Source organism: Hippocampus bargibanti, linkage group LG22 (genome assembly GCF_051943395.1).
Source record: "Hippocampus bargibanti isolate YZ-2025 linkage group LG22, ASM5194339v1, whole genome shotgun sequence".
NCBI lineage: Eukaryota > Metazoa > Chordata > Actinopteri > Syngnathiformes > Syngnathidae > Hippocampus > Hippocampus bargibanti.
This window is the reverse complement of record NC_142755.1, coordinates 4,150,731-4,176,442: the sequence shown is the minus strand read 5'-3', so window position 1 is coordinate 4,176,442 and position 25,712 is coordinate 4,150,731. Positions and strand designations below refer to the sequence as shown.

At 44.3% G+C, this 25,712-nt stretch overlaps 1 protein-coding gene across 2 annotated transcripts in view; it reads right to left on the bottom strand.

Moving 5' to 3' along the window:
* Nucleotides 1-25,712, bottom strand: part of tafa5a (TAFA chemokine like family member 5a) — a 73,700-nt gene that overhangs the window by 35,498 nt on the left and 12,490 nt on the right. Inside the window, exon 1 of one of the 2 annotated variants that reach the window (XM_088989251.1) lies at nt 16,050-16,510. The exons of the other annotated variant lie outside the window; for it this stretch is intronic. Coding sequence (XP_088845377.1) covers nt 16,050-16,140 — 91 coding nt within the window. The 5' untranslated portion in view covers nt 16,141-16,510. Of the gene's footprint in view, nt 1-16,049; nt 16,511-25,712 lie in introns of those variants that run through there. 2 annotated transcript variants of the gene reach the window in all.

Below are 25,712 nucleotides of genomic sequence, written 5' to 3'. Positions count from 1 at the left end.
TTTGGAACATCCCAATCTGTCAAGTACGAAGTCACTTTGTACTGAGTCTCTTGCTGTGATAATATGATATCATTGTGTCCAAAAGAACCCCAAATAACTAACCCAAGGGTTAGAATCTGCGAATTAGTTTTCCTATCCTCATGGAGAAAAGGGGGGTCCATTGTCTGAACGGATGAGCCATTCAGCGGCTAATTAGGGCAAGGTGTCTATTATAGGGTTGGGCTACTATTTGTGGAAATACGGTATTTCGCGCTGGCCTACTTGACTGGCTTTTTATTCCACGGGTAATGGGGAACAAACGACAAAGCTCACAAAGGCACCATTGGCAGGCCATGGATTTCATTGCTAGGCCTTCAGTAGTGCTATGTCTGAATCACTCCACAGACGTGAGTATAGTGTAATTTACTACACGTCCACTAGAGGATGTTGTTGGCCAGGAAATAACTTCTGACGTGAAGAAACTTCAGAAATACTCAATCAGACGGTTAGAATTTTTATGAACGTGTAGATTCATGATAACCTCACAAAATTGCAATATAATTTGCTATTTTTTCTTGCTTCTGAGCTATCCAACCTTTCTTAATGATGTCCATCTATTCTTGAAAAGTCCGTCTTGAAAATGGCTTTAACAGTAAATCCGCAAACCAAATGTATTCCTCTCCTTCAGCCATTGTGGGTTGACAAAACCGCTATTAAATCAAAACAACAATATATTTGCTTATGCAGCTTGCTACCGATACAGTGCGCTAGCTCTGGCCAGTATGCGCTTATCACTCACGGCTAGCAATACTATGATTCTCTAGTCACTAGCCAGTCGTGTGACTAGCCAAAAATAATTGCCAACTCGAACTCTGATTGGTTAAAGCAACAGTTTCGTCTACACTTATTTTATGCGCCAGGGCCTGCAGAACTGGTAACAAATGATGGCTGAAATGTGATTGGTTAAATTCTTAAATACGAAAACACACATCTGGAAGAGGCGGAACAGGGGAAAAGCAATGAAAGGAATCTGAACGACAATTTGGAATTATTTGATAAGAATGAATGGATAAAATATTATTCACATCACCCTGTAATTCAGATATTTTTAGGCCAGCACAGAAGAACTTGCAGGCCCTGAAGCTGAAAGACAATTGGAATGATTTAATAAGAATTCATGGACAAAATATAATTGACATTAGTCTGTGATTGAGATATTTTTTTAGGCCAGCAGAGAAGGTGTTGCAGGCCCTGAGGCTGAAAGACAATTTGGAATTAGTTAATAAGAATTCATTGAGGAAATATAATTCACATTAGTCTGTGATTCAGATATTTTTAGGGCAGCAGAGAAGGCCTTGCAGGATATAACGGGCCACCACTGCAAGGCGCTCACTGTCACCCTGAACTAAGAAAGGGTTTTATGTTCCTGCAGTCGCGCAGACTTGAGAGGCAAAAAATAAATAAAATGCAGCCGCCGCTTAAGGCCACCACACGGTGACGACAACAAGCTGACTTGGTCATGTTGAGCCACACCGACCTCAGCCTGACGACACAGGGAATAAAATGCTAGGCTACGTTTCAACCAACAGAGCTGTTTCCGCTCCTCTCGGCGTTAAAAAACAAGACAACTTTAGTCGCTGGTTATTGTTTTTGTTCCATTTCCTGCTTGTGTGATTAGCATCGTTTTTTTTCTCCCCTTTCTTTAATGTGTGTGTTTGTTTAGCCAGAAGCCCGAACCCGTCTGAATCTGTGAACGCTCATTCTATTTGACTGCAGTACAGTCGTAGCCTGACCCACTTTCTACAAATGTATTTGGATCACCTTCAGCTGTTTTATCCTCTCTCCTTTTATGATGCGTTGCTTTACAGGTAACTCTGTGTCAAAACTCTGCTCGTGGCTACGTAATCAGCCGCCACTTTGAGCTGATTATAATGCAAAAGTACTTAGAGTTTAAGGGAGGAGTTTGTCGACATATATTTTAACCGGTATGTTCAGGTAGTGGAGATGCGGTGCTGTATAATATGATTCAAAAAGGGGGTATGTAGTGGGTGAACTGAATGGGTCTTGGCATTGAACCCTGGGGGACGCCAAGCCAAGTTCACCCAAAAAATAAATATAAAATAAAATAGAAATCAATGAAAATATGTCCTAATACAACGAATCGCACTGCCACGGTTTTTGCATTCAAAAATGTCTGCTGGAGGAATTGCGTTCAAGTCTGAAACATGGCGAATCTTTCGGGCTAGCGGGGTAGCGATCGATGTTAGCCTGTGTAGCAACGTTGAGTAAAAGTCGGCGTGTTAAAATGCAGGAAGCGAATTTGCTGGCAAACATCAGACCACAGAGACTCGCTCACACCGGCGAATTTTTGTACAGCGGCCAGAGGTTGAAACTTCCACCGCTCTCCATGCAATTAAAACTGGCTAGCTCTCCCTTAGCGCTTGCTAGCAGGCGTAAGGCCACGCGCTTGCGAACTGAAAATAATGCGCCAGACTTTTCCCTTCTTTGAAAATAGTCGTATGCCCACCAGAATGATTTTTAAACCTCGAGCGGTTCCAGTTTACATGAATAAAGAATGAAATGGAATTATTACAGTTCAGCAAAACGGCACGCGTGCGACGCAAACGGAGATTTCGTGGAAAAAGTCAACTGGCTAGATGCGCTTCTTCGGTGTTTGTTGTCTGGGAGTGGCTGCTGAGTGCATGGCTCCTTTCACTGCAGTCCCATCAGCATTCAAGCTGAGGTGTGGTCCAGTGTGCTGATTGAATACAGAGGCTGCAGGACCCGGCGCTGCCTTTAATCCCCCCCGTCCCCCTTCGTTTAACTTGGCCTCTGTGTTGCCGCTCAGCTGGCCCATAAAGATGCACATAAAAAACACACATACACACTTCTGAGTCGTCTTTCTTCTTTCCAGTTCAATTTCGAATACCCCTCCTCTATTTTTTGTCCTCAAACATTGACTTCATATCCTTCCTGGATTTACTACACCTTGTGGCACTGCAGGTAGTTAATTGCCATATCTCAGAGCCATTACGAGTGGGGGGGATGGTGGTAATTTGCCATTCGTTTTTCATTTTACTCGCCAAAGGGGAACGTTCACGACGGCGGCGTTTAATAAAATCAGCAGTGGGGTCTGTGATATGTTGTGGTTACCGTTATCTCTGGCGATAAAGAATCGTTTACTTGTTGCGCCAGGAGCTATAGAGCTTGCTTCCTTTCCAAGAATAGTCCAGAGTTCCGTGACCCTAGCGCCATGAAAAAAAAAAGGATGACAGTCCTCCGCTTTTTAATTATTCACGAGGCCCCCCCGGTAAATATAGGAGGCAACCCCCGGTTCTCGCTTGCAAAATAGTCCTCGTAAGCGCCTCTCCTGGAACTTTATGAGTACAGTGCAAGGGAGGTCTTCGGCATCTCCCAGTAAATTAAAGTGGACAGATTTAACACTTTTATACATATTTAAAACAGTCCATTAGATGATTGACCTCCATAAATACAGATTGCGCGACTCAGCAGCGGCGCGCGTTGGCGGGCGTCAACAGATAGGACAGAATGTGCCATTAGAAACAAAAAAAGTTGGCAGCAAGGTTAAAATTTTAGTGGCTCGGGAGATGAGGTGCGGTTTGTGCTTTAATTTGACGCGAGTGGAAAAGGGATCCCGATGCGGAACATGGCGGCGTTATTAGGCACTAACAGTTGGGGTTAAGCTAACCGCTGTGTTAATGTCGTATAAGAGACCCTTATTTCGAAATGTGCGTATAGCGTAAACTACGCGACAATCAGGAAATCTGTTCGTTTAGCACGCATGGCTATGTCACATTACAAGTGTATGAACTGAGTATTTACTTTATATTCTCATTTCCCCCAGTCTGGTAGCCAAGCGTCAATTCGAGGCCAAAGTCGTCATTGTTGTATTACCGGCATGTAAAGGACCAGTTGGCATTGCGGCGTCACCTCGAATGCAGTTGGTGAGGCGTTAAAATTTTAGGATGTTTCGCTCTGTTGGATCAAAAGAGACCAAAGTCAATCGTTACTAAGCGCTAGGCTAAATATTACATACAGCTCTGCTAATGGGATTTGGCTACAACGGGTGTATTGCAAAGTCTGCCTGTCGTTAGATGAAAATGGTGTTCCCCATGGATCCATTCCGGACCCGCACACTATTTGTCAAAACCCATAATATAGAGATACGATAATAAAAATACTGAGAATAGTTTGGTCTACCAGCTTGGCTTGAAAATCTGATAATCGATCAGAATTTAAGCACAAGACAGCATTCCAAGTTAGATTTTGCTGTCATTTGGCTATTCGAGTCAACCAGATTAGATCTCTCGTGAACAAAAGCCCATTTTTTTCCCGAATCATCAATAATGCCGCTGACAGTCGACACGCTAATGACGCACCTAGCCACCATCTTGTGTCAAAGCATTGTCAGGGCGGGATTATCATCCATGCATATCCGCACGCGGACCAGGATGCATTTGCGATCATCTGCAGGCAAAATTACCCAAAAGGTGGCACGTTTGTTTGGAGCGACGGGCTGCGCAAAGAAGCCGCAGAAGGGGGGCGAGCACCTGCTGCCGAGTTGAGGATGCGATGACGTGCAGCTGTCAAAACACAGTGACAGGCTGTCAAACGTGATCCATTTGTTGTCACTTACACAACAGTGCCGCTCCTTTTTAATTACGAAAAGAACAAGCGGGGCTGAGGCTACGGTGACCATGGGGAGCCTTTTTGTCCCTGGAGAACCAGTTTGAAAGTATTCCGGTGCATGTGGAGTGTTGAAATGTCGCAGAAATGTGGCAGGTTAAAAGATGCTAACGCTGGCTTGTTTACAATGCTAATGTTAGATTATGTCTGCTAGCATTGGACGATTGTCTTTGTTAACGATGAACAGCGCGGTTGAAGAACATTTGGTCAGAAACTGGGCAGAGATATTAGCAATGTGATGCTACAATTCCATCTTGCTAGCTATGCTACATTGCCGCATCCCTCCGATTTTTCAGTGATGCAATCGTGATGCAAGAAACGACCTTCTTGGCCAACCAAAACACATTCCTTTGCCGTTTTTATTGGGTTGACGTTTCTTTGTACAAGACCCTATTACCTTCTTGTGGGAACAGACTCTTGTATGTAATAGGCTACGGCTAAAGAATTATGTGATATGCTTTCCTACGATGGCGTTAAGCCTCAAGATGTCATCACCACCACACGAAACACTGTGGACCCTCAACCGGCTGTTACAAGGCATCATTAGCATCATATTGTCTTTGGATGTATAAAAAATAATGTAAAGACACAGTGTATAAGCAGGCTAATTTGGTGTATATGTCCTATAGAAGGCTGCAGTCGATATGAACGTGCAAAAACAACATTAAAATCAAAGCACATTAGGTGTCAGTAGTGAAGTAGGACATTAATAGAAGAATTCCCTAAAGGCAAGATATGCCCAGCACGTATAATTGGGTTACAGTCCCGTTACCTCAGTCTTATGAGCCCAACCTTTACTTCTTGAAGGCTTACATAACCTGATATCCTCATGTGACAGATGGTTTGCGCTCCATCGGGATGCGTGCAAATGCATTAAGTTCTGCCAACAGGTGTGTTTGTCGAAAGCATATTTAATAAAAATAATTGGGGGGGCTTTGCATCATGCTAATGCTGCTACAAATTAGCTTTTTGGGTGCCATCAGTCGTACTTAATACCTTATGGGAGGTCAAAGACTGGAGACGGCCAGGGTGGAGATATCAGCAACGTGATGCTACGATCCAATCTTGCTAGCTAGGCTATGTTGCCGTATCCCTCTGATTTTTCAGTAATGTGATTGTGATGCAAGAAATGGCCTTCTTGGCCACCAAAACCAATTCCTTTGCCGTTTTTGTAGTAACGGGTCTTTGTACAAGACACTAATGCCTGCTTGTGAGAGGTCAAAGACTGGAGACAGCTAGGGTGGAGATATTAGCAAAATTATGCTACAATCCAATCTTGCTAGCTATGCTATGTTGCCGTACCCCTTTGATTTTTAGTGCTTATTTTTTGGGGCTGTTGCATCACGCTAATGCTGCTACAAATTAGCTTTTCGGGTGCCATCAGTGATACTTTATTGGGGAAATCCTGTTCGGCTCGAATGACTGATTAGAAACTAAGTTTAGAAAATGGGCTCAATTTACTTATTTCTGTAGGAAGGCTAATCTGCATGCTAATATGTCATCTTTGGCCCAAAGCATGATCTATGTGCACCATCGCAGTAAAATAAACCTTTCAAAAGTTGTTACTCGCCTCATTTTTCACCACCAGTAACAAACTGCTGTACAATTTCGAGAGGGTAGGACGTAGAAAATCCCCGGGAGGAGACTAGTAGCCCCCGGTGAAGTGGTCCGCGGAGTTTAAGGCTAACTTGTACGCGGCAATTCTCCTTGAGACATGCAAATACATCACCCCTTAGCCTCTCTCCACGTTGCAGAGAAAACAAGGCCGTAAAAAGGCAAAGTGCGTCTTCTATTTCACGATGGGAGCAGCTTTGGCCAGACGTTGCTTCATGAATATTTAGCCAAGCGTGGTTTATGAATATGCATCAGGACACCGGAGCGCAGCTATCTGCCGGTAGATTTACGAGCTGGTGCGCGGATAATGATGATGGAGGGGATAACCTAGCTATGGGATGATGATGATGACGAGGAGGGGGGCGGAGCTTGTGCATACATTTGACCGTGTGCACCCGTTTTAGACGTTCAATCTGCTGTTAAGATAGCAAAAGCTGCACGTTTGTTGCCATATTAGCGACAATGCTACTTGTTGCTTTGTCTTTTTATTTTTGTTTTTTTCAGTCATGCCCTAGAGAAGTTAAAAGTAGCCATTTTTATTAGGATGCGAAGGGGGGTTGAAATGGCATTTCATCTATCACAAAGTAGCTATTAACACGGCAAAACCAATCCGACAGCAGGGGGTCTACCTCTGCGGTGCGCCTGCATTAACTTCAAATCCGAAGGTGACGCATTCGGATGAACTCTGAGCAAAATATGCGAGAGGTAGGGGGGGGGCTAATTAAAGTTCATTTGTCATGCACGTGAGTCACTCTGGAATACTTTGCACTCGACTAACTTGGTTGCAGGCGGCTGATGTCAACATTCCCCTCAACAAATGTCAAAGACAATTAAAATGTGACAAAAATCAAGTCGCGTTCACCCCCAGCCCCCGCCGCCTCCCCACAGTTCCACATGCTTCTTTTTGATACAATGAACCCCCCCCCAACACCTGCACCATTTTAATGAGAGCAAGACATTCCACTCACACTTCATCCAGGAGAGCGAAATCAAACGACATGACCGTACACAAGGTGCTCAAACAGCAGGATGACAAGGGCCTGATGGTGATGCGGTCACAACATTAAAAAAATACATTTTAAAAATACGCCAGGAAGAATACGGCATTGAAATCCATCCTGCATTCTCGGCTCCTTTTGTTAACACCGTCTGCTCCTTCAGAGGAGATAGTAGCGCTCAATATAGCATTTAGCATAACAAAAGAAGGTAGAAATAAGGACGCTAGGTTAACGTTTTTAAAAGAAAGTGAGAAATGTTGCATGTCAGCTACGGAGAGGAAGTTCTACATTTGTGAGGGTGTGTGTGTGCATTAGTAATAAAGCCAGCGGGGGGCTAGAAGGCGTCGCACGCACGCACGCAGTCAGTGCGCTTTAATGGAGACGATATGCTCACTTCGGTGCGGCATAAACCATAAATTATTCATTTGCTTCAACATCAGGCGGCCACTGTTATTACCAGGCGGCGCTTGGCCATCATTTACAGATGCAAATGAAATGGCTACGACTTTTAACAAACTGGTCGATCGCTCTAAAGCCCACGTCGAGGCGAGTTCGCTATAGTTTGGTGCCGCGTGGCGTGTACGTTTTATTTGTAACCGATTTGTAGGGGCGAACGATTTGATTTGATACTCCCCAAAATTAGCTTTGGTCCCTGAAAAAGTGTCATGATGGAAGCGAAGGGCTTGTTGGTTGCATTTCGGATCGATTTTAGTGGCGTATGAGAAACAAAAAGACGAAAATTGCGCTAGCCCAATATGGCTGCTTTCAAAGGATCCAAATAGGAGAAGCATAGCCCGAACCAGGTAGCGAAATACAATATCGATGGGCCGCTTTGGATTCATCCGTTCGTTTATCGTGAATATTTTGTTTGTGTGTCCGAGCAGGAAAATAAAATGGCCGACGGGACAATTCACATGATTGAATAATCAATTAATCATGATGCCATCATCTAATTTGATCTAATCTAATATGTATCACAAAAAACCACAATATTTACTCATTTGAATGAAGTCAGTTGATTATTTAATTATATTATGAAAAAGAAACTGCGGATGCGCAAGAATAGCGACCAGTAAATATGTAAACACATTCACTGCCAGACGGTGTGCAAAAATGTGTCCACTCCCGTGCCAGGGTTTTTGTCATTCTCACTTGAATTCCTGGACCCACACCATATTGAGTTTTGGGACTACATAAACAATCAATACAGCATTAGAAACCTTAGACTCTCTTCTTTCATGAGAAACTCCCAAGTTATATCAGTTTGGTGTTATCTGAGCTTGAAATGGGGGCGCCTGTACAAAATAAAATACAAAATACAATAAAATACATACGTATTGATTTACTGTATGTAGGGCTTTAACAATAGCTGAAGCTGTAACACAGCGCAAATGCTGCCTCCTCATGGAAGTGAAAAAACATGAACAGAGGTCTGACCAGCGCTGCCTAAATTTCGAATGTTATCAAATGGCGACATAATGTCATGCGCGATTCATCACCCCGCGCTCATCATCGCCCACCACATTTCATCAACCTTTCGTTTTGTTCTCTCTTCCTCCCGATCGATCGCGACCTTGTGATCTACTATCCCGCGCTACGGTAGCCAGCAGGCACCCCGAGGACAGCCGAATTTTACGCGCTTTTTACAACAGACCTTAAATCAAACTCTTCTGCTCGCTAGAAAACGCACCTCGGGGGTGGGTGGGGGGTGGGGTGGGGATGTTCTCTTCTTTGCGCTTTCCGATACGTTGAAATGAGTCGATGGAGCGCAACGCCCAAAGAAGGCTAGCGACCTATCGATTGCTTCTTACTCATCCAAAGACATCTCGCTGCTGTCTTTTCCCTTTCGCTTTGCTTTAGCCGTCGCAATTAAACGTGGAGCTTGGCCGCCGGTCCTTCACATTCTTCCCTATCTGGAAATCCACCATAGCTAGCGCGTAGGCGTTGTCGTCGCTCTTATTAGCGCTTCCTTGTCTCTCAATCCAACGTTACTTGCGTGGCATCGTCCAGGGGATCTATTCGTTGCGCTAGGGGGGGAGATAATCAAGGCGGGGAGTCACTGTATCATCTTTAAAGCGCACCGCCGGCTAGCGCGGGGTGTGCGGTACGCTAGCCTATGTTATTTTCATTGGAATCAATGCTAATTTGTGTGAATCCAGCCAAATGTTACGTAACCCGGCCCCTTTTCTTTATTTTTTTTTACATTTTCTTTGGTGACTCCAGTGCAATTAGGCTTTCCGCATTAACGAGGGGAGTGATTAAAATGCGCACAGGCAGCGGGTGCGACGTGTCATTAGGAATTCACCTTTCACCTTGTTGGAACGTTTTTTTTTTTGTGCGACGCTTGTAGCATGACATATTAAGCAGTAAAGGGGAAGGTAATGCATGACTCATTTTGTTCGAAATTAGCGATTCGCAAACTTTATGGCGGCAGTAGTTCATTCCTCAAGTAGCAACATGGTAGCCAATTCGCGTCATACAATGTTTCTCAAAATGTATTTTAGAATCGTCCTATCAGAGCCGTTTTGATTGCGATGTCATATTTTCGCATGTCACTAGCGCAGATGAGCTAAATGAGCAGATGGTTTGTCGTAAGTAAATAGTTTCCGGACCATTTCATTGAAATTGGCCCACCTGGTGACCTCTCATGACTCAGTCGTTTGGTGTTTATGATGGAAATAACAGACGCAACCCCCCTCATTCCTCCCAGGTGCTTATCGATGTTGCCACGGCGACCCTCCCCCACAACAAATCTTAATTTCCAACAGGGCGGAAACCATTTGCGGCACCCTACGACTCCCCTTGACCTCTCTTCCGTCGTCCGTCGCTTTATTGAATGCATTTTTTTAAAGGCTCACATGGCCACTTGATTAGGGGCCAAGGCCAAGATGCTCCCGAGCGAGCGAGAAAGAGAGAGAGCGCCTCCCGCGTTACCGCGCCTTGTCTTCTTCTGGTTTGACATTTTTACCCCTCTGTTCCTCTTCTGCCTCATTTGCCGCCACCGCCTGCCCGCACTCTGCCGCCTTGGTTCCTTCGTTTTCTGCCGTCGTCGGCCAAGTTCCTCTACTCGCCGCCATTTGTACTTCGCGAGCATCCGTGCGTGTTGCACGTCTTTGCAAAAAAAAAAAAAATATTTCCACCAAATTCACCACAAGAGTGAGGACGTTGAATGTACCCATTCAGAGACCTCACTCCTGCTGTTATTTCTGTATCAAGTCCACTTTTTATTGCTTTATTTTTTATAGAAGTTGAAGTGGGAAATGCAGTTAGGGGGACATCTAGTGCTCAAATGTAACACTAGTTCTTCTCTAAACTTCTCAGAATGGTTCGTCCTCACTAGTTATCTGGAGTTACCCAGACCTCACAAAAACATTGAAACAGGAATATGTGTGTGTGTGTGTGTGTGTTTCAGTGTGGTGCTCAGTGCCAATTATTTCATTAGCCGCTGACGGATTTCTCCTCCTTCCTCTGCCCATGCTCCACCACACGCGTGTATACACACACACACGCAAGCAGGCATACTCAAATGCACACAAGATGCTAGCTCTGCAATCAGTCAAAGTCCATCAATTAGGGAGGCAATTTGCGCAAAAAAGATGGCTTCTACCTAGGCCAAAAAGCAAGTGGGGCGGGGTTCTACTCCGTTAGCCATCAGGCGCAGTTGGTTCTCCACAGGCGATATCGGCACATCGACGCTGAAATAACGGCAAAGTGCCACGGCCCCGGTTGTTTGTATGCTCTCGCATGGGGCGGCTGACGAGGAGTTGACAGTTATTGGCGGCCCGATGACATTTGAACATCACTTAAATGGCCGCCAATGTCTTCATTTCGTTGCATCCACACTGTGTCGTGACAATCTGACATTTTGATCGCAATTCCTGTTTGTTTTTCACAGAGGATAAAGAATATATGTGAAGTGACCTTGAGAGTTTTGAAAGGCGCTTATAAATGATATGTATTATTATTATAAATATCACATGCGTGTGTTTGTTGAAAGCATACGTGAACGATTGGCTTGGTGGTTGGGCATTTAGCATTTAGCTCGTGGACAATCCATAAGCCTCGGTTGTTGTTGACATGGTTGTTTATTTCGCGTTGCGTTTGGTCTTGCGGTGTTTGTGTGTGCGTTTGTATGATTGAAGTGTCCAGTCAATGCCACAGCTTTTAATTAGTGACATTCAGTGTATTCGCTAACTGGCTATATAGCTAGCTCTCTATTAGCTATATAGCTATCTAGGTGGCTTGCTAACCTGTTATCTATCTAGCTATCTATTAACTGGCTATTAGCTAGCTAGCTAGCTTTTCTCTCTATTTCAGTTATTCCGGGTTGTTGGCTATCTATTCGCTATCTACTAGCTGGCTAGCTAGCTTTCTGTCTATTGACTTCTGGGTTGGCGCGTGTGGCTGCCGCTGCTCACCCACAGAAAAACATCATCTTGTGACTGTAAAGTGACCTTGAGAGTTCTGATTGGCGCTTAGAACTGAAATGGATTATTATTATTTAATCCCGTTATTCTGACTTCCCTTCAACTCATTGCATGTGATATTAACGCCTAGTTTAGGTAGCGCCGCGCGAGCTATAATTTCTTGTCCAGCAAATATGCCATGCCAGCATATTCCCTTTGCTGAATATATATATTTATTAAATTCAAATAATTTTGGCAGATGTTGAGAAAACTCTGAGAGGCACTAGCTGTTGTTAGCAATGCGGCTAGCATACATTTGTGAGTTTTCATGATATAATTGCCGTTAATTGCAGTTTGCTTTCCATTCGTTTTCTGTCAGAGCTAAATAAGTGGGCGACAAAAGTCAGCCAGGTGGAGGTTAGGGAGATGTTTTTTTTAGCAGCGAGGTAAGCCCCAGAAAGAAAATAATGATCTTTATGAAATTGCTTTCGACACGATCTGACGGGCGAGACAAAGCAAGTGGCCGTGCTTGTTGGAATCGATAAAGCTTCCACTAGTTTTGCCAAAGAAGAAACATGCCATTTCACTCTAATATTTTTATTCCAAGGTTAGCTAGTGGGCCATCGCCAAACTCACGTCACATATGAATCCTGGATTTCTGTCGCAGAAAAAAAAATTCCCACGCGTTCGATCCATAAAGCGTGACCGAACTTGTTATCGCCGACGCCACATTTACGGCACGGAGGAGGGTCCTCGGGGGGGGGGGGGGAACGAGTCTTTGCAACGGCCCCCCCAAAAAAATGTTTCTAAATCCATTCAAATGACTGCGTACTCAAACCCCCCTTAACTAGCTATCGATTAGCGAGATGAACAGAGATGCGGCGATTGATCGACCGTCAAGGCGGGGGCGGGGGGACCTCGTCATAACCTTTTGGCACGGCGGGAAAGTGCCAAATTGAAAGTAAGCGGGGGGCTAAGCACACTTCTCACCCGCCATTTCCTCCGTTGAGGCGTGGACGGAACGCACTCCGCTAGCGTGGAATCGATAGTCTGGAGGCTTTTGCGCATGAATAAAACCCATACAGGGTCCATTTTGATGCTCTTCAATCGGCAATTTGTCCTTCGAAGTATAATATTAATACATTTCGTTTATAAGCGCCTTTCAAAACTCTCAGGGTCGCTTTACAGTCACATAATAAGTTTTTCTTTGGGTGAGCAGCGGCAGCCACACGCGCCAGCGTTCACCCAACCCGGAAGTAACTCAAATAGATAGAAAGCTAGCTAGCTAGCTAATCGATGGCTAATAGATAACTAGCTAGATAGCTAATAGGTAGCTAGCGAGATAGGTCGACGTCTATTTCTCAATATTGCGACCCGTACGGGTCCGAACTGGGAGGGCTAGTAGCTTTTCATTAGCGGCAAACGTCCGTCCTGGTTGTCTTTTATTGTCCCACCGAGCTGCCAAAACCTAATCAATAGGACTTTAGGAAAACAGGGTGCAATTGTACACACTTCTTTGTGTATACTGTCCTGTAATCAATGCAGCGAGTGAAATACCTGAGATCCCCTGAGTTTAGACCCAAAAGTCCATCCAAATGTTGGTCACCCGACGCGTGGAGGTCATTTGAAAGTTTGATTACCGTATATTAAAAGAAAATATTTTTTTTCAAAATATTACCATGCGCCTTATGTATGGAAAACATTTTAAAATATGTCATTCGTTGAAGGCTCCCCTTATAATGCGGTGCACCTTATGTATGGAAAAGGTTGTTTTTTTTAAATGTCATTAGTTGAAGGTGCGTCTTATATTCCAGAAAATACGGTACTTTGAAAACACCGCCGCTACTCTCTGCCCTTTTTCTTGCGGGAGTTGCCGATAAAGCGCTGGGCAGACCTCTGGCAATGTTTTTCCCTTCCACGAGGGGGCGGCATTTGCCTTTTTTCCATGCTAGCGCTTTGTTCCAGCTTCAGCTGTTTTTAAAGCGCTATATTAATCAACATGTATTGTATTTTGTACATCCGCCCCCATTTCAAGCTCAGATAACTCCATACCCATATAAGTGAGGAATTAACTCTCTCTTTTCTGTTGAAAGAAGAGAGTGTAAGGTTTCTTGGACTGCGTTGAATGTTTATATCGCCCTAAAAAATGAATATTCTATGGGTCTTGGAATTGGAGTGACAATGACAAAAACCCTGGCACTGGAACGCACACATTTTTGCACATTGTCTGGCAGCGAATGAGTTAAAAGATTTCGAGTAATGTCAAAATAAGCGTCCCTTTTTACTCGTTGGGTTTAACAAAGACAATCCCCAGCAAAACTGCGCCAGACTACTTTCTCATCTCCGTTTTCGTCAAGCCCCAAAGCAGCTCCGCACTTCAGTTATACACCCCCACCTCCCCCCATTTTTTTAAAAATGGCATCTGCTCCAATGAGAAGTTGACTGCGCGTTCAGCCGCATATCATTTCTCCTTCAATTGTCAAAGCGTCCTACTTGCCAGACACCCTCGGTTATTGATCCTAAAAACCACAAGGTTGAGGTGTAAAGGTCCAAAAGCGAGAGAGAGATTTGTATTCATACACCGAGCAACCCGTCTCGGTTTTGATTTTGCACATACGGAGCGAAGTGGAGTTGGTTAGGTGTCGTGTGGTGGTTTTGTTCAGAGCCTCGGGCACATTTGGGTCAAGCAGTGTCAAAGGCTTTGCGTCATTTTGGCCACTGGAAGTCGCCGTAGGTACACAAGGGGTAGTCGAGTCAATGATATCGTAGTGCTAGTTCCAGATGTAGGCTAGCAGGGTTGTACGTTTAAAAATGCGTGTCGGCAAATATTCCGATGAGCCAATGTGTGACATCGGGTCTGAATACCCTCACTTTGAATTTGCTTTGACGTTTTTGACCTTGCTCATTGTATCATCCGTCACGCTTCAAGCTAGCTGGCGTCAACTTTACAAACAAAGATGACTATCTGGCACATCGTGACTACGTCGAAGGTCACAAATACCAAGCTGACGTCGCCAATGAGTCTTGGGACGCTTCCTCACATTACGCTGGCCCCGGGCGACGGGTTTTGTACAACTCCGAAGTGGCCGCGCGATGCTCTTTTGACCCCTAGCGTGTCACAACATGTTAAGACGCTTTGGGGGAAGCGTGCCAGCACAAAAAAAAATCCTCAACTCTATTTTGTCTTCCATTTTGGCTCTTTGGGTGATGCTGGCTGGTCTCCAAGCCCTTCGTAGTCGTGGACGGGAGAGTGTCTGATCTGAATATTTGCTTACCGGTACCGATTAGCACGCTTGAAAAGCAGCAAAATAAATCAAAAAACACCTCAGTTTGCCCTGAGCTCCACCATTGAGAGTATTAACTGCTTTGTATTGGCCGCCAGGTTCACCAAGTGCAGCAAACGTTTGACTTTGATCGGCCTTTCATCCCGCGACACACAAAAAAAGAACCTAATCAATCGAATCCCGTTAATCCATTCTCAGCCCAGCCACAAACCTGCTGTGGCGCATCTGTGGGCTGTGCCCACTCGCGCGGCGTGGACGCGCCGGCGGTGGCGATGTGACGGCTTTTCAAAACGGCCGGGCGGGGGATATTGGGGTGTAGGGGATGGAAGTGATAACGGCGGTGATCTTAATTGCAATTCAACCTTGTTGGGTGGGGGGGGGGGGGTTCATGAGAGTGGAAAACAGAAGGGTAACGTGACTTGACCTCCGTATTTACCTAAAGCTAGTCTCTAGTGCCATCTATTGAGAAGGCTTTAAAAAATTAATAATTAAAATAAATAAACACATAAAAATACATAATAATAAATAAATAAATAAATAAATAAATAAATAAATGGACATACATAAAAATAATAACAAATAATAAATAAATAGATGCAAATCAATAAAAATAAATACATCTAAATAAAAGAAAAATATAAAATAAATATACACAAATAAATAAATATAAATATAAATACAAAATACAAAGTAATACAAAAATATAAATAAATATGAATAAAAAATAAAAATAAATAACAAATATACACAAATAAATAAAAATAATTAAATATAAATAAAAATACAAATACAAATAAATACAACATAAATATATTCAGATAAATAAATAGATTCATGTATAAATAAATATACATAAATATAAACAACACAAAAATAAATACAAAATAAAAATAAATAAATAAATAAATAAATCTGCACACAGCCGTTCTGTCACGTCTTTTGATTCCCCCGTTGGAACTCAAGTCAACCCGAATGCGGCTCGCGAGCGTCATCATGATGCAAATTTCGCTCGGCCGTCCCGACGCTGGCGGGATACTTTTGAGTGGCTTGATGGTGTTTACCTTCGGCGAGCAGACGAGAGTGGATGAGGAGGATGAGGAAGCAGCAGATCGCCGCTCCGGTTAGTGCCCACGCAACTCGGAGCAGCTGCATCCTGACTGGGGGAGGACGGGGGAGGTGTAGGCGAAGTGGCGGGGTTGGGTGGGGGGAGGTTGAAACTCACAAAAATCACACCGTCTTGCGATGCAGCATTAAAAACAAAAGCAATCCAAAGCGTTAGTCCAAGCGAAGTAAAAAGCAAAACATTCAGTGCGTCGCGGCGACTCCAAAAACGGTCTGGATGCCCATCGTTTGGCGTTTCTTAGCCGCCTCTGGCTCTCCCTCCGCGACGCAGCCCCCTCGCCGTCTGCCTTCGTCGGCGTCGCTGAGCGTTTGACGCGCGGGCGCGCTTCTCCGAGGCGCGCAGGTGATGCCCACGGACGACGCTCTCCGCTGCATGTTAGGCGCGCGTCACCGCGACCACCGCCGCTCGAGTCAAACACTAGGCTCAAAGTGCCCCCCCTCTTCCTTGCAGCTCTTTTCTCCCTCTCTCTCTCAATGATGCCATCTCCCTCCCCTCTTTCTTCTCTCCACTCCTCCTTTTTCGCACCCCCCTACCCCCCTCCCTCCAAGCAGTCCAATGCGACTTATTTCGGCGCGATAAGTATGCCTGTCAGAAGCATCTCCTCAATAATCATCACGCCTTCTAAATACTTGGGCAATCACAAGAGTGGCTGGCTTATGTGACAACCCACCCCTTGCCGCCCTCCCCACCCCCTCCACCATATAACTGAAGAAAATGCCCACCATTGAGAACCCATACCCTGCCGTAATTATCCCTGCGTTTTTATTTACATATATTTCCGCGCCGGCCATTTTGTGAGATGACTTTTTTTGTACCTCGGCTCGCCACTTGCATATCTTTGGTGACATTTCGTTTCATTTCGTGACCTTTGCCTTCAATAATAAACACGGAGAGTCACTTTTATACTGCTCCACTCGAAGCAGAAAATGCCGGCACAACCTGACACTAATTTTATATTGGAATTCCGACATAAAAACGACACAATTTTCTCCACACTAGCAAAAACAAACATGTGTGATCGTCGCCGACAAAAAAAAGTGTCACATATTTACCCCCAAATATCCTCATAGTATTGCTAGAAATTCTTACGAAGCGTTGCTAGCGGGGCGTAACAGGGGTTAGCGTCGAAAGCGCCGTAAAAGGAACAAAAACATCCAATGGCAGCAAACAATAGCTAGCTTAATCCCGCCCCTGCAGTGCAAAACAAATGCAATTGTCCCCCCCCCCCCCCAACTCATATTTATAACCCCCGCGTGCTGTTTAAAGCTCAAAGAGAAAAATGCAAATATGCAACAGTGACAGACACATGCGCCAAAAGCATTTGTAGGTCACCCCCCCGAATAACACTCTTTCAGGTTCTTGCTAGCATGCCCACTTGTTCGCATTTCTAATTGAACCGGATGACAAGTGATGGCGCCACAAAAGCTCCCCGCTCTAATTAGCCAAAAACAGTCTCTGCTATCTACTGCCAAACTACGCACTTTGGATATCCGGCTGCCAGTTCCGATGACGGAAGACTTAACCAGGACAAAAATTTGGTGGGGTGAAATGTCAAATGTACACTTCAAAGACGTTGGTATGGACTGAGTAGATGCAAGCGCGGCACCCGTTGGACGAGCTAAATATAGTTACATTGACAGTGTGTGAGAGTTTGTCTCCGTGGAGAGTTATTCGCCAGGCTGACATGTTTCAGCACCTGTTTTGACACCCAACACGTGGCAACCTGTTAAAAAAAAAAAAACATTAAAAATTGTCGCAGCGATTCAAAGTGACACCGGCGGTCGGTGTAAATGAGAGGAAATATTTATAACGCGCCTTCGCAGACACCTCGTGGCAATTAGCCTTCGCCTGTTAAGTTATTCATCAATGTGCAGATTGTCATCACTGCTAGCTTCAGACAAAAACGGGGGATTTAGGGGCTTGAACGAAACATGTTGACATTAGACAAGGTTCGGGACGTCCACGTTGATACTCGATGGGGTCAGGTACAGGTAACCGTCCCAGAGTTTGTGATCAATTGTGTCTCTCAGCCGATTCGCGAACAGATTGTGTTCACCAAAACGTGACACCCCGTATGCTTCGAGACCCTTGCGCTGATTTGTATTTTTCATGAGAACCGCCAACGGTTCGTTTGAAGTACACGGGGAGATCCGATTTGTTGATTTTGAGCAGATCCTCGCGACAAATGCGAACTGCTAGAACATCACGGCCAGACTTTTAAGAGTCCGTTGAGGCAGTGGTGCGCTGATGCTAGCTCTTATTTTAGTCTATTTTTCGGCAAGGGAAGGGGACATGGACTCATCTTTTGTGGATTAGCGATGCTGTCTAGACTCCACGTGTCTGATATTAGTATCGAAATCCTCCCCTCTTCCTACACGGAGATCAGTTTTGGGACGCCGCATCCCACGCGCCGTATGACTTAATAAAGCGTTATCCTCATCCCACCTACATCCCTCCTCTATTCCGCCCGATCGCCAAGTGAGGCGTTCCTCGCTTTGTCCTTTTCGCAGGTCACTGGCCGTACGCCAGGAGGAGCCCATGCCAATAAAAGCCATGAATAATGGCCACCAAGCGCGCCATCCAGTGTTTCCCATTATTTCCCACGGCCAATAAAGCCGCCAGGGGGGCTTAATCAGAGGGAAAAGCCGCAACATAAGGCAAACGTCCACTAAAGGTGCCCCGACGACAACGTTCCTACAATTTAATCAGAGATAAAAAGTTGAGGCGGCAGACATTTATGACATAACACACAAAAATATAAAACTTTTGGGACGTTGTTTGATGCGCGACGTTTGTGAACTCCGAGTAAACTCATTTCCGAGTGGCGGAGAGGGATAATTGAATGAATATTTATTTGTATTTCGCCAAAGAAAGACCAGAGACACTCTCGGGAAGGCGGGGGGGTGTCGTGCATAACATTGTTTGAAATCAAACAATGCCGCAATTTGCTTTGGAAACTGGGCGAGTTGTCGGCGGACTGCGTCTGTAGTTCCGTCACTTCGCTTGTCCATTTTTTTTGTTTTTATTTATGTACCCAGCGCAGAGTTAACCATTGCACACAAATGCAGGTTACTATTAGGCGTGTCGTGTCGAGGATAAAGAATGCATGCCTGTGAGTGTCGTTGCATTGTCGTTCTACGTGTGTTTTGATAGTCTTTGGTACGGAAAGCGTTATGGATCAAAAAACACGTTAATTGAATACCCGAAATGACTTTATTACGCTGCAAAAAAATATCTAAAAAACACGCAGATGTCCGATAAAGGTTTAGCATTCTCAATTAAAATACAGTAAAGTCTCGTTATATCGATATCGGATATATCGATAGTCCCGGTTATATCGATACTATTTCCATGCACGCACGGAGAAAATTACATGCAAACAGGGTCGGATATATCGATAGTCCCGGTTATATCGATATTTTTTCGGACTCCCTTGAATATCGATATAACGAGACTTTACTGTATCTCAGTTGTTTGACAAGATGAAATGCGCATTCCTGATCACTTTCTAATCTTCTCGTCGCCGTAATCTATAACGTGAATAATTCCCGGATACCTCTTGACGGATATTTTGCACCGTAAACAAACAGAATTTACGCGCTAGCAATTGAAGTGGAGTAAATTCACCGCAAAAAAAATGAAATACGACAGTGGCCACGATCACTCGTCACGACCTTGATGACTTGACAATGGTAGGAGCGCCTCTTTCAGCGCAACTGGGTGGGGGTGGGGGGCATCTGACTCATCACTATTGATCACATTATGCAACGAGGGTGTCAAATTAAATCGGCGAGGCAGAAATTAAAAATCAATCCGCTGACAAAATTCAATGCTTCTATCACGGTTTTCAAGATGGTGGTGGTGGAACCCCCAACAAAAGCCAACAGGAGGGAAGAACAGAGTGTATTTGACAAATTCAGCAGGAACAAGATCACAAACAACAAAGTCATCAGAACAGAAAGGTCCAAAGTAGCAAACAAAACCATGACTAGATGAAACAAACAATGACCCGCCATTGAATGATCGTGCCGGGAGTCCTTTTAACTGCCATTAATTAAAACGACCACTAGCTCCGCGGCTGCTGACGGGGCCTTACAGTGCCACCCAGTGCTCGCCAACCGAAACGTAACAATTACGAGGGAAGGGCGCCAAAGATGACCCCTAGGCATGCGAAAGGGTGCGAAAATTCTTTTTTTTTTTTGCATACGAAGCGAGCGGCGAATATATGTATGGAAATGAGGGAAGAACGGCGACACGTTGATAGAAGCAATAACATGCGCCTCAGCCGCCATCTTTTATTTATTTATTATGATTATATTTTTTGGACGTGAGGTCGAATGAAAGTATCTTGACGTGATTCGATTCTTTGAGCAAGTTGAATAGCTTTTGTTAGCTTCTTGCTCTTCATTGATCCTCACTTGATTTGCCCTTTTGCCCCCCCAACTTTCCAAATAACTCTCTTCTTCTTTTTGCCTTTGTTTCCCCAAGCCTCTTTATTTACACCCTCCCCATACTTAATCTTCCATCCCGCTTGTCCGTCCACCAAACATCCAGTTCACGCTAGACATTTAGCGCTAGCACGCTTGCCTAATAGCCTCGCCGAAGCGCCGGCGACGTGACATAAACTGCGTCGCCATATTTTGGAGAGATTAGCGCTAATCAATTAGCATAATAGCATCTATAGATTCCAGAAAAAAAGCTATTAAAAAACAATAAATAATGTTTGTTTTTCTGAAAACGAGATGACGCTAGCACTTTTGCTAGCACTCTGTTAGCAAAACAAATTGACTTTTTTTATTGTGGTCCAGTTTATGCGTCGCATATGTCGTATCTCGAGCCATTTTTATTTTGATAAGTGAAACCACATTCGATAGGGGAGAAGCGGGAGGTTTTGGGAGGGGGGGGGGGTCCAAATGACTACCAAATTTCATTTGCGTTTGTTACGGGTGCGCTCGCCCACCCTCAAAATGGGCAGTTTCCTTGGCCTTGAATTTTTTTTAACCCACGAGATTTCTCACCTCCCTTGAACCCCCCCCCCCCCCCCCCTCCTCATTTTATCCTCCCACCCAAATGCATGCCGTGAGCCATGACCTGCCCCCTTTATCATCACAGAGCCAGGTGTGCTCCGGCAGCTTCCTGCTTGCTCTTTTTTTAAAATATATTTATCAGCTCTTTCTGCAAAGATACAAAATCATTTTTTATTTTTATTATTATTATGTTTACAGCAGCTGATAAAGACGAACTGTAGCAGTGTCACATGTTATGTTTTAGTCCACGCGGGGAGAGAGAACATGGCGGCCTGCCGCTAGCTCATACCATCGCCACCCAATGTGTTTTTTTTTTTAAATCCCCGACGGCGCTACGCATTCCCGCTCAAGGGTGGGGGGAAATAGTCTCCCGTCAAAAAAACGGAAATCTCATCAAGCTGATCACAAAGAAGATTGATCGCCAACGCTTTGAAGGGCCTTTTGACGGGGCCCGCGGAATGATGTCCACTTGACATTAATGCGGCTGACAACCCCCCTCCCCAACCCCCCGTCGCCTTCTTCTCTCTCTTCCTATCTTTCACAATGAACTGTTTTTTGGCACAGTGGGGGGGGGGGGGGGGGGGGGGGGGAGCTTGATCCGTCCGTCACAAAGGCAGAAGAAACAAAATATGGATGTGATCTTGTTTTTTATGGAATCGGTTCAGGAGAAATCTGTCAAAACAAAGGATGGGGAATTTAATAGGATGTGGCTTGAAAGCGCCTGCAAAGGGGCTTCAACCGTGCCAATCCAACCCCCCCCCGTCTGTATGCCATTGGCCTGTTGTTTATGTTCCGCATTAATTCTGATGATACATCTCGAACTCCTTACTCTTTTTTCCACTTTTGTGTTCTTCTGAGTCGAAATTCTGAGGTCACTGAATGAAGGACTTACTACCCCCCCACCCCCACCCCTGACTTCCCCCCACCATCCCCAGAGGAGATCCCAGCGGCAAAAGTGCGGGTGCGCTGTTGTTAGGAGGTGCACACCTCGGAACGATCCCACCTTTCGCAAAGACCTCAGGAGAGCAGAAGCCTTCTGCCTCAGTGATGAAATCCATCACATTTCTATGATTGCAGAAGGGGTCCTCCCCCCCCCCTCGTCCCCCTACACCCCTCAGAGTCACTCAAGTGCGACTTTCAAATCCAAAAAGAAAGTGTAGGTGAGCAGAAATAATTCAGGGGTGAAGGGGATGGAGATATATATATATCGGGAGTGGGAGGGAGAGTGCGAGCTAGCTAAGTAGCTTGCTAGCGCTTAACTTTTTCACTGCCATTCCCGAATGTATTCGCAAATTGAAAAGCATGACGTGGAGCGCCATTTGTTTGAGTTTTGCTTTTTCTTGTGGAGGGTGTCGATAAAGCGCTGGTCAGACCGAAGGGGATGGATATATAGTTATTGAGAGAGAAAGGGAGGGAAAGTGCGAGCTAGCTAAATAGCTAGCTAGCGCTTAACTCATTCACTGCTATTCACGAACTTGTTTGCGAATTTGAAAGCATGACATTTGCCTTCCGCTGGTTTGCCGATCCTGGTCATGTGTTTTTTCCCCTTCCCCATTTCAATCTCAAATAACTCCAGACCCATATAACTTAGGAATTAACACTTATTTTACTGATGAAAGAAGAGAGTCTAATGTTTCTAACACTGCACTGAAAGTTTATGTCGGGTTTTGGTTTTTCCTGCGAGGGGTGCCGATAAAGCGCAGGTCAGACCTCTGGTAATGTTTTTTCCCTTCCACAAGGGGGTATCATTTGCCTTTTGTCCATGTTAGCGCTTTGTTACAGCTTCAGCTGTTTTTAAAGCGCTATATAAATCAATAGGTATGTATTTTATTGTTTTTATACAGCTGCCCCCATTTCAAGCTTAGATAACTCCAGACCCATATAACTTAGGAATTAACTTTTTTTTCTGATGAAAGTAGAGCGTCTAAGGTTTCTAATGCTTCATTAAAATATTTATGTAGTCCTAAAACTCAATATTCTGTGGATCCTGCAATTCGAGTGAAAATGACAAAAACTCTGGAGTGGACACATTTTTGTACATCGTCTGGCAGTGATTGAGTAAAAATAAAATAAGACATGGTTGTTTATCAACATACTCAATCGGAAATCTTTTTGCTTCTTGCCTCGGGCCCCTGGCATCGAATCAAAGCAGACTTTTTAATTTCGCTTGGTAATTTTTTTCCTCCAGTTATTTCCTCATAAATCCATTTCCCCCGTCTCGTTTACAACACGGTGTCACTGCGCCTTTAATAAACTTAGTGGAATAATCACATCACATTTGATTCCATCACCTTTCCACTCGTTCACTGTCACTTTTTTTTCAAATATAAAACACGTCTAATAACTTTTTGAAGACTTGCTTGTGACGCCGCGTTGATGTATGAATCCGTTGGAAGATGAATCGATATTTGCCGCAGAACTCATCAAAGAATATCGCGCTTGTTTTGTGGTCAAAGTCAAGTTAGTTCCCGTCAGATTTCAAACCACTTTTGAGATGGCATGAATACCCCAATCCGATTAAAACACTCTTGATTAACTCATTCACTGCCATTCACGCATTTATTCGGGTTTAGTTTTTTTTTTAATGCTTGGGTGCCGATAAAGTGCTGCTGGCCATGGCCTCTGGCATTTTTTTTTCATTCCACAATGTAAACCAATATGTATGTATTTCATTGTATTTTGGACATCTGCCCTCATTTCAAGTTCATGTAAATCCAGACCCATATAATTTAGGAATTAACTCGTTTTTTTTTCTGGTGAAAGAAGAGAGTCTAAGGTTTCTAACGCTGTATTTAATATTTATGTCGTCCTAAAACTCAATACTGTGATAACTTGGTTTACAAACTTAATTGGTTCCCAGACAATGTGTAAGGCGAAACATGTGTATCCCAAAAAATAATTTCCCATAGGAAACCAGTAAAATGAGAATAATCAGTTCCCAGGTCCCCATAAAACATAATGTTCTACTTTCTAATTTTCTAAGCCTTAAAACTACACAAAATGGGCTTTGTTACAGCTTCAACGCTACTGTATATAAATCAATTTTCAATTCATTTCAACCTCGTATAACTCCAGACTCCTATAATTTAGGAATTAACTCTTTTTTTCCGATGAAAGAAGAGCTCTTACTCTGCTGTTGTTAAAGCGCTAAGTGAACCAATGTGTCTTGCATTGTATTTTGTACAACTGCCCTCATTTCAAGCTCAGATAACTCCGGACCCATATAACTTAGGAATTAACTTTTTTTTTCTGATAAAAGACGAGAGTCTAAGGTTTTTTAAGCTGCATTGAATGTTTATGTAGTCCTAAGACTCAATGTTCTCTGGGTCCTTCAATTTGAGTGACAATGACAAAATCCCGGGCACTGGACTGGACCAGGTGATTGAGCGGCCCAAAGTATATCCATACCCAACTGTCAATCGGCAGGTGAATCTGAAATGGTGTCGTATTGTGTAGAGTGCTACCATGTCTCTTCTGCATGCTGAATCCCGCCTTTGTTCACACGCGACATCCTGGAGGGGATTCATTTCTATATTTTTATTATCCATATGGATTTCCATCTCGCTCCTTTGCTTTCTCAGCCTCATACACTCCCCCCGTGTCTCTTTTTTGTCCACAATATCTCCGACTGTAGCCTGCGCTAACGCTCCATCCCTCCCAAAGGCTTTGGCACTGATAAACCCTCCCATTGTTAGAACAACAGCCCAACATGTGAGTTGCGCCTGCTTCTCAAGGTTTGAAGAGCTCATTACCACGTCTCAACGGGACGGCGGGCGGCTCGATCGGCAACGTATGACCTTCTTTCAAATCGCTTCTTTTGTGAATCGGGCTGTTTGATATCAGCGTCCGTCGCTGGCGTGAATCTAGATGGTCCTGGCCGTTCTGTGCAGAGTACGTTCGAGGCAAACGGTAATTATCGGATGACGACAAATGTCCGCCGCGAAGCCAGTGACACTCCACAACTGTAGCGGGAGCACTCGTAAATCGATCGCTGCTTTAGTTTCAAATTAGTCTCTCTCATGAACTCATTCACTGCCAGACGATGTGCAAAAATGTGTCCAGTCCAGTGCCAGGGTTTTTGTCATTGTCACTCGAATTCTAGAACCCACAGAATATTGAGTTTTAGGACTCCATAAACATTCCATGCAGCGAAAGAAACCTTCTTTCATCAGAAAAAAAAGAGTTATTTCCAAAATGATATGGTGTTATCTGAGCTTGAAATGGGTGCGTCTGTCCAAAATACAATGCAATACATACATATTAGTATATAGGCCTGTAGCTGTAACAAAGCGCTAACATGGAAAAAAAGGGAAACGCTGCCTCCTTGTGGAAGGGAAAAATATTGCCAAAGGTCTAGCCAGCGCTTTATCGGCACCCAAGCAAGAAAAAACAGGAATTAATTAGGGAATGGCACTCTACGTCATATTTTCAAGTCCCGAATAAATGTGTTAATGGCAGTGAATGAGTTAAGAGACTAGCTGGGATGCTAACTGTCATTGCTAACCACGAAATTGGGATGTCGCCGGGAAAATAGAAATAAATACATACATAAATAAATACACAAATAAATAAAT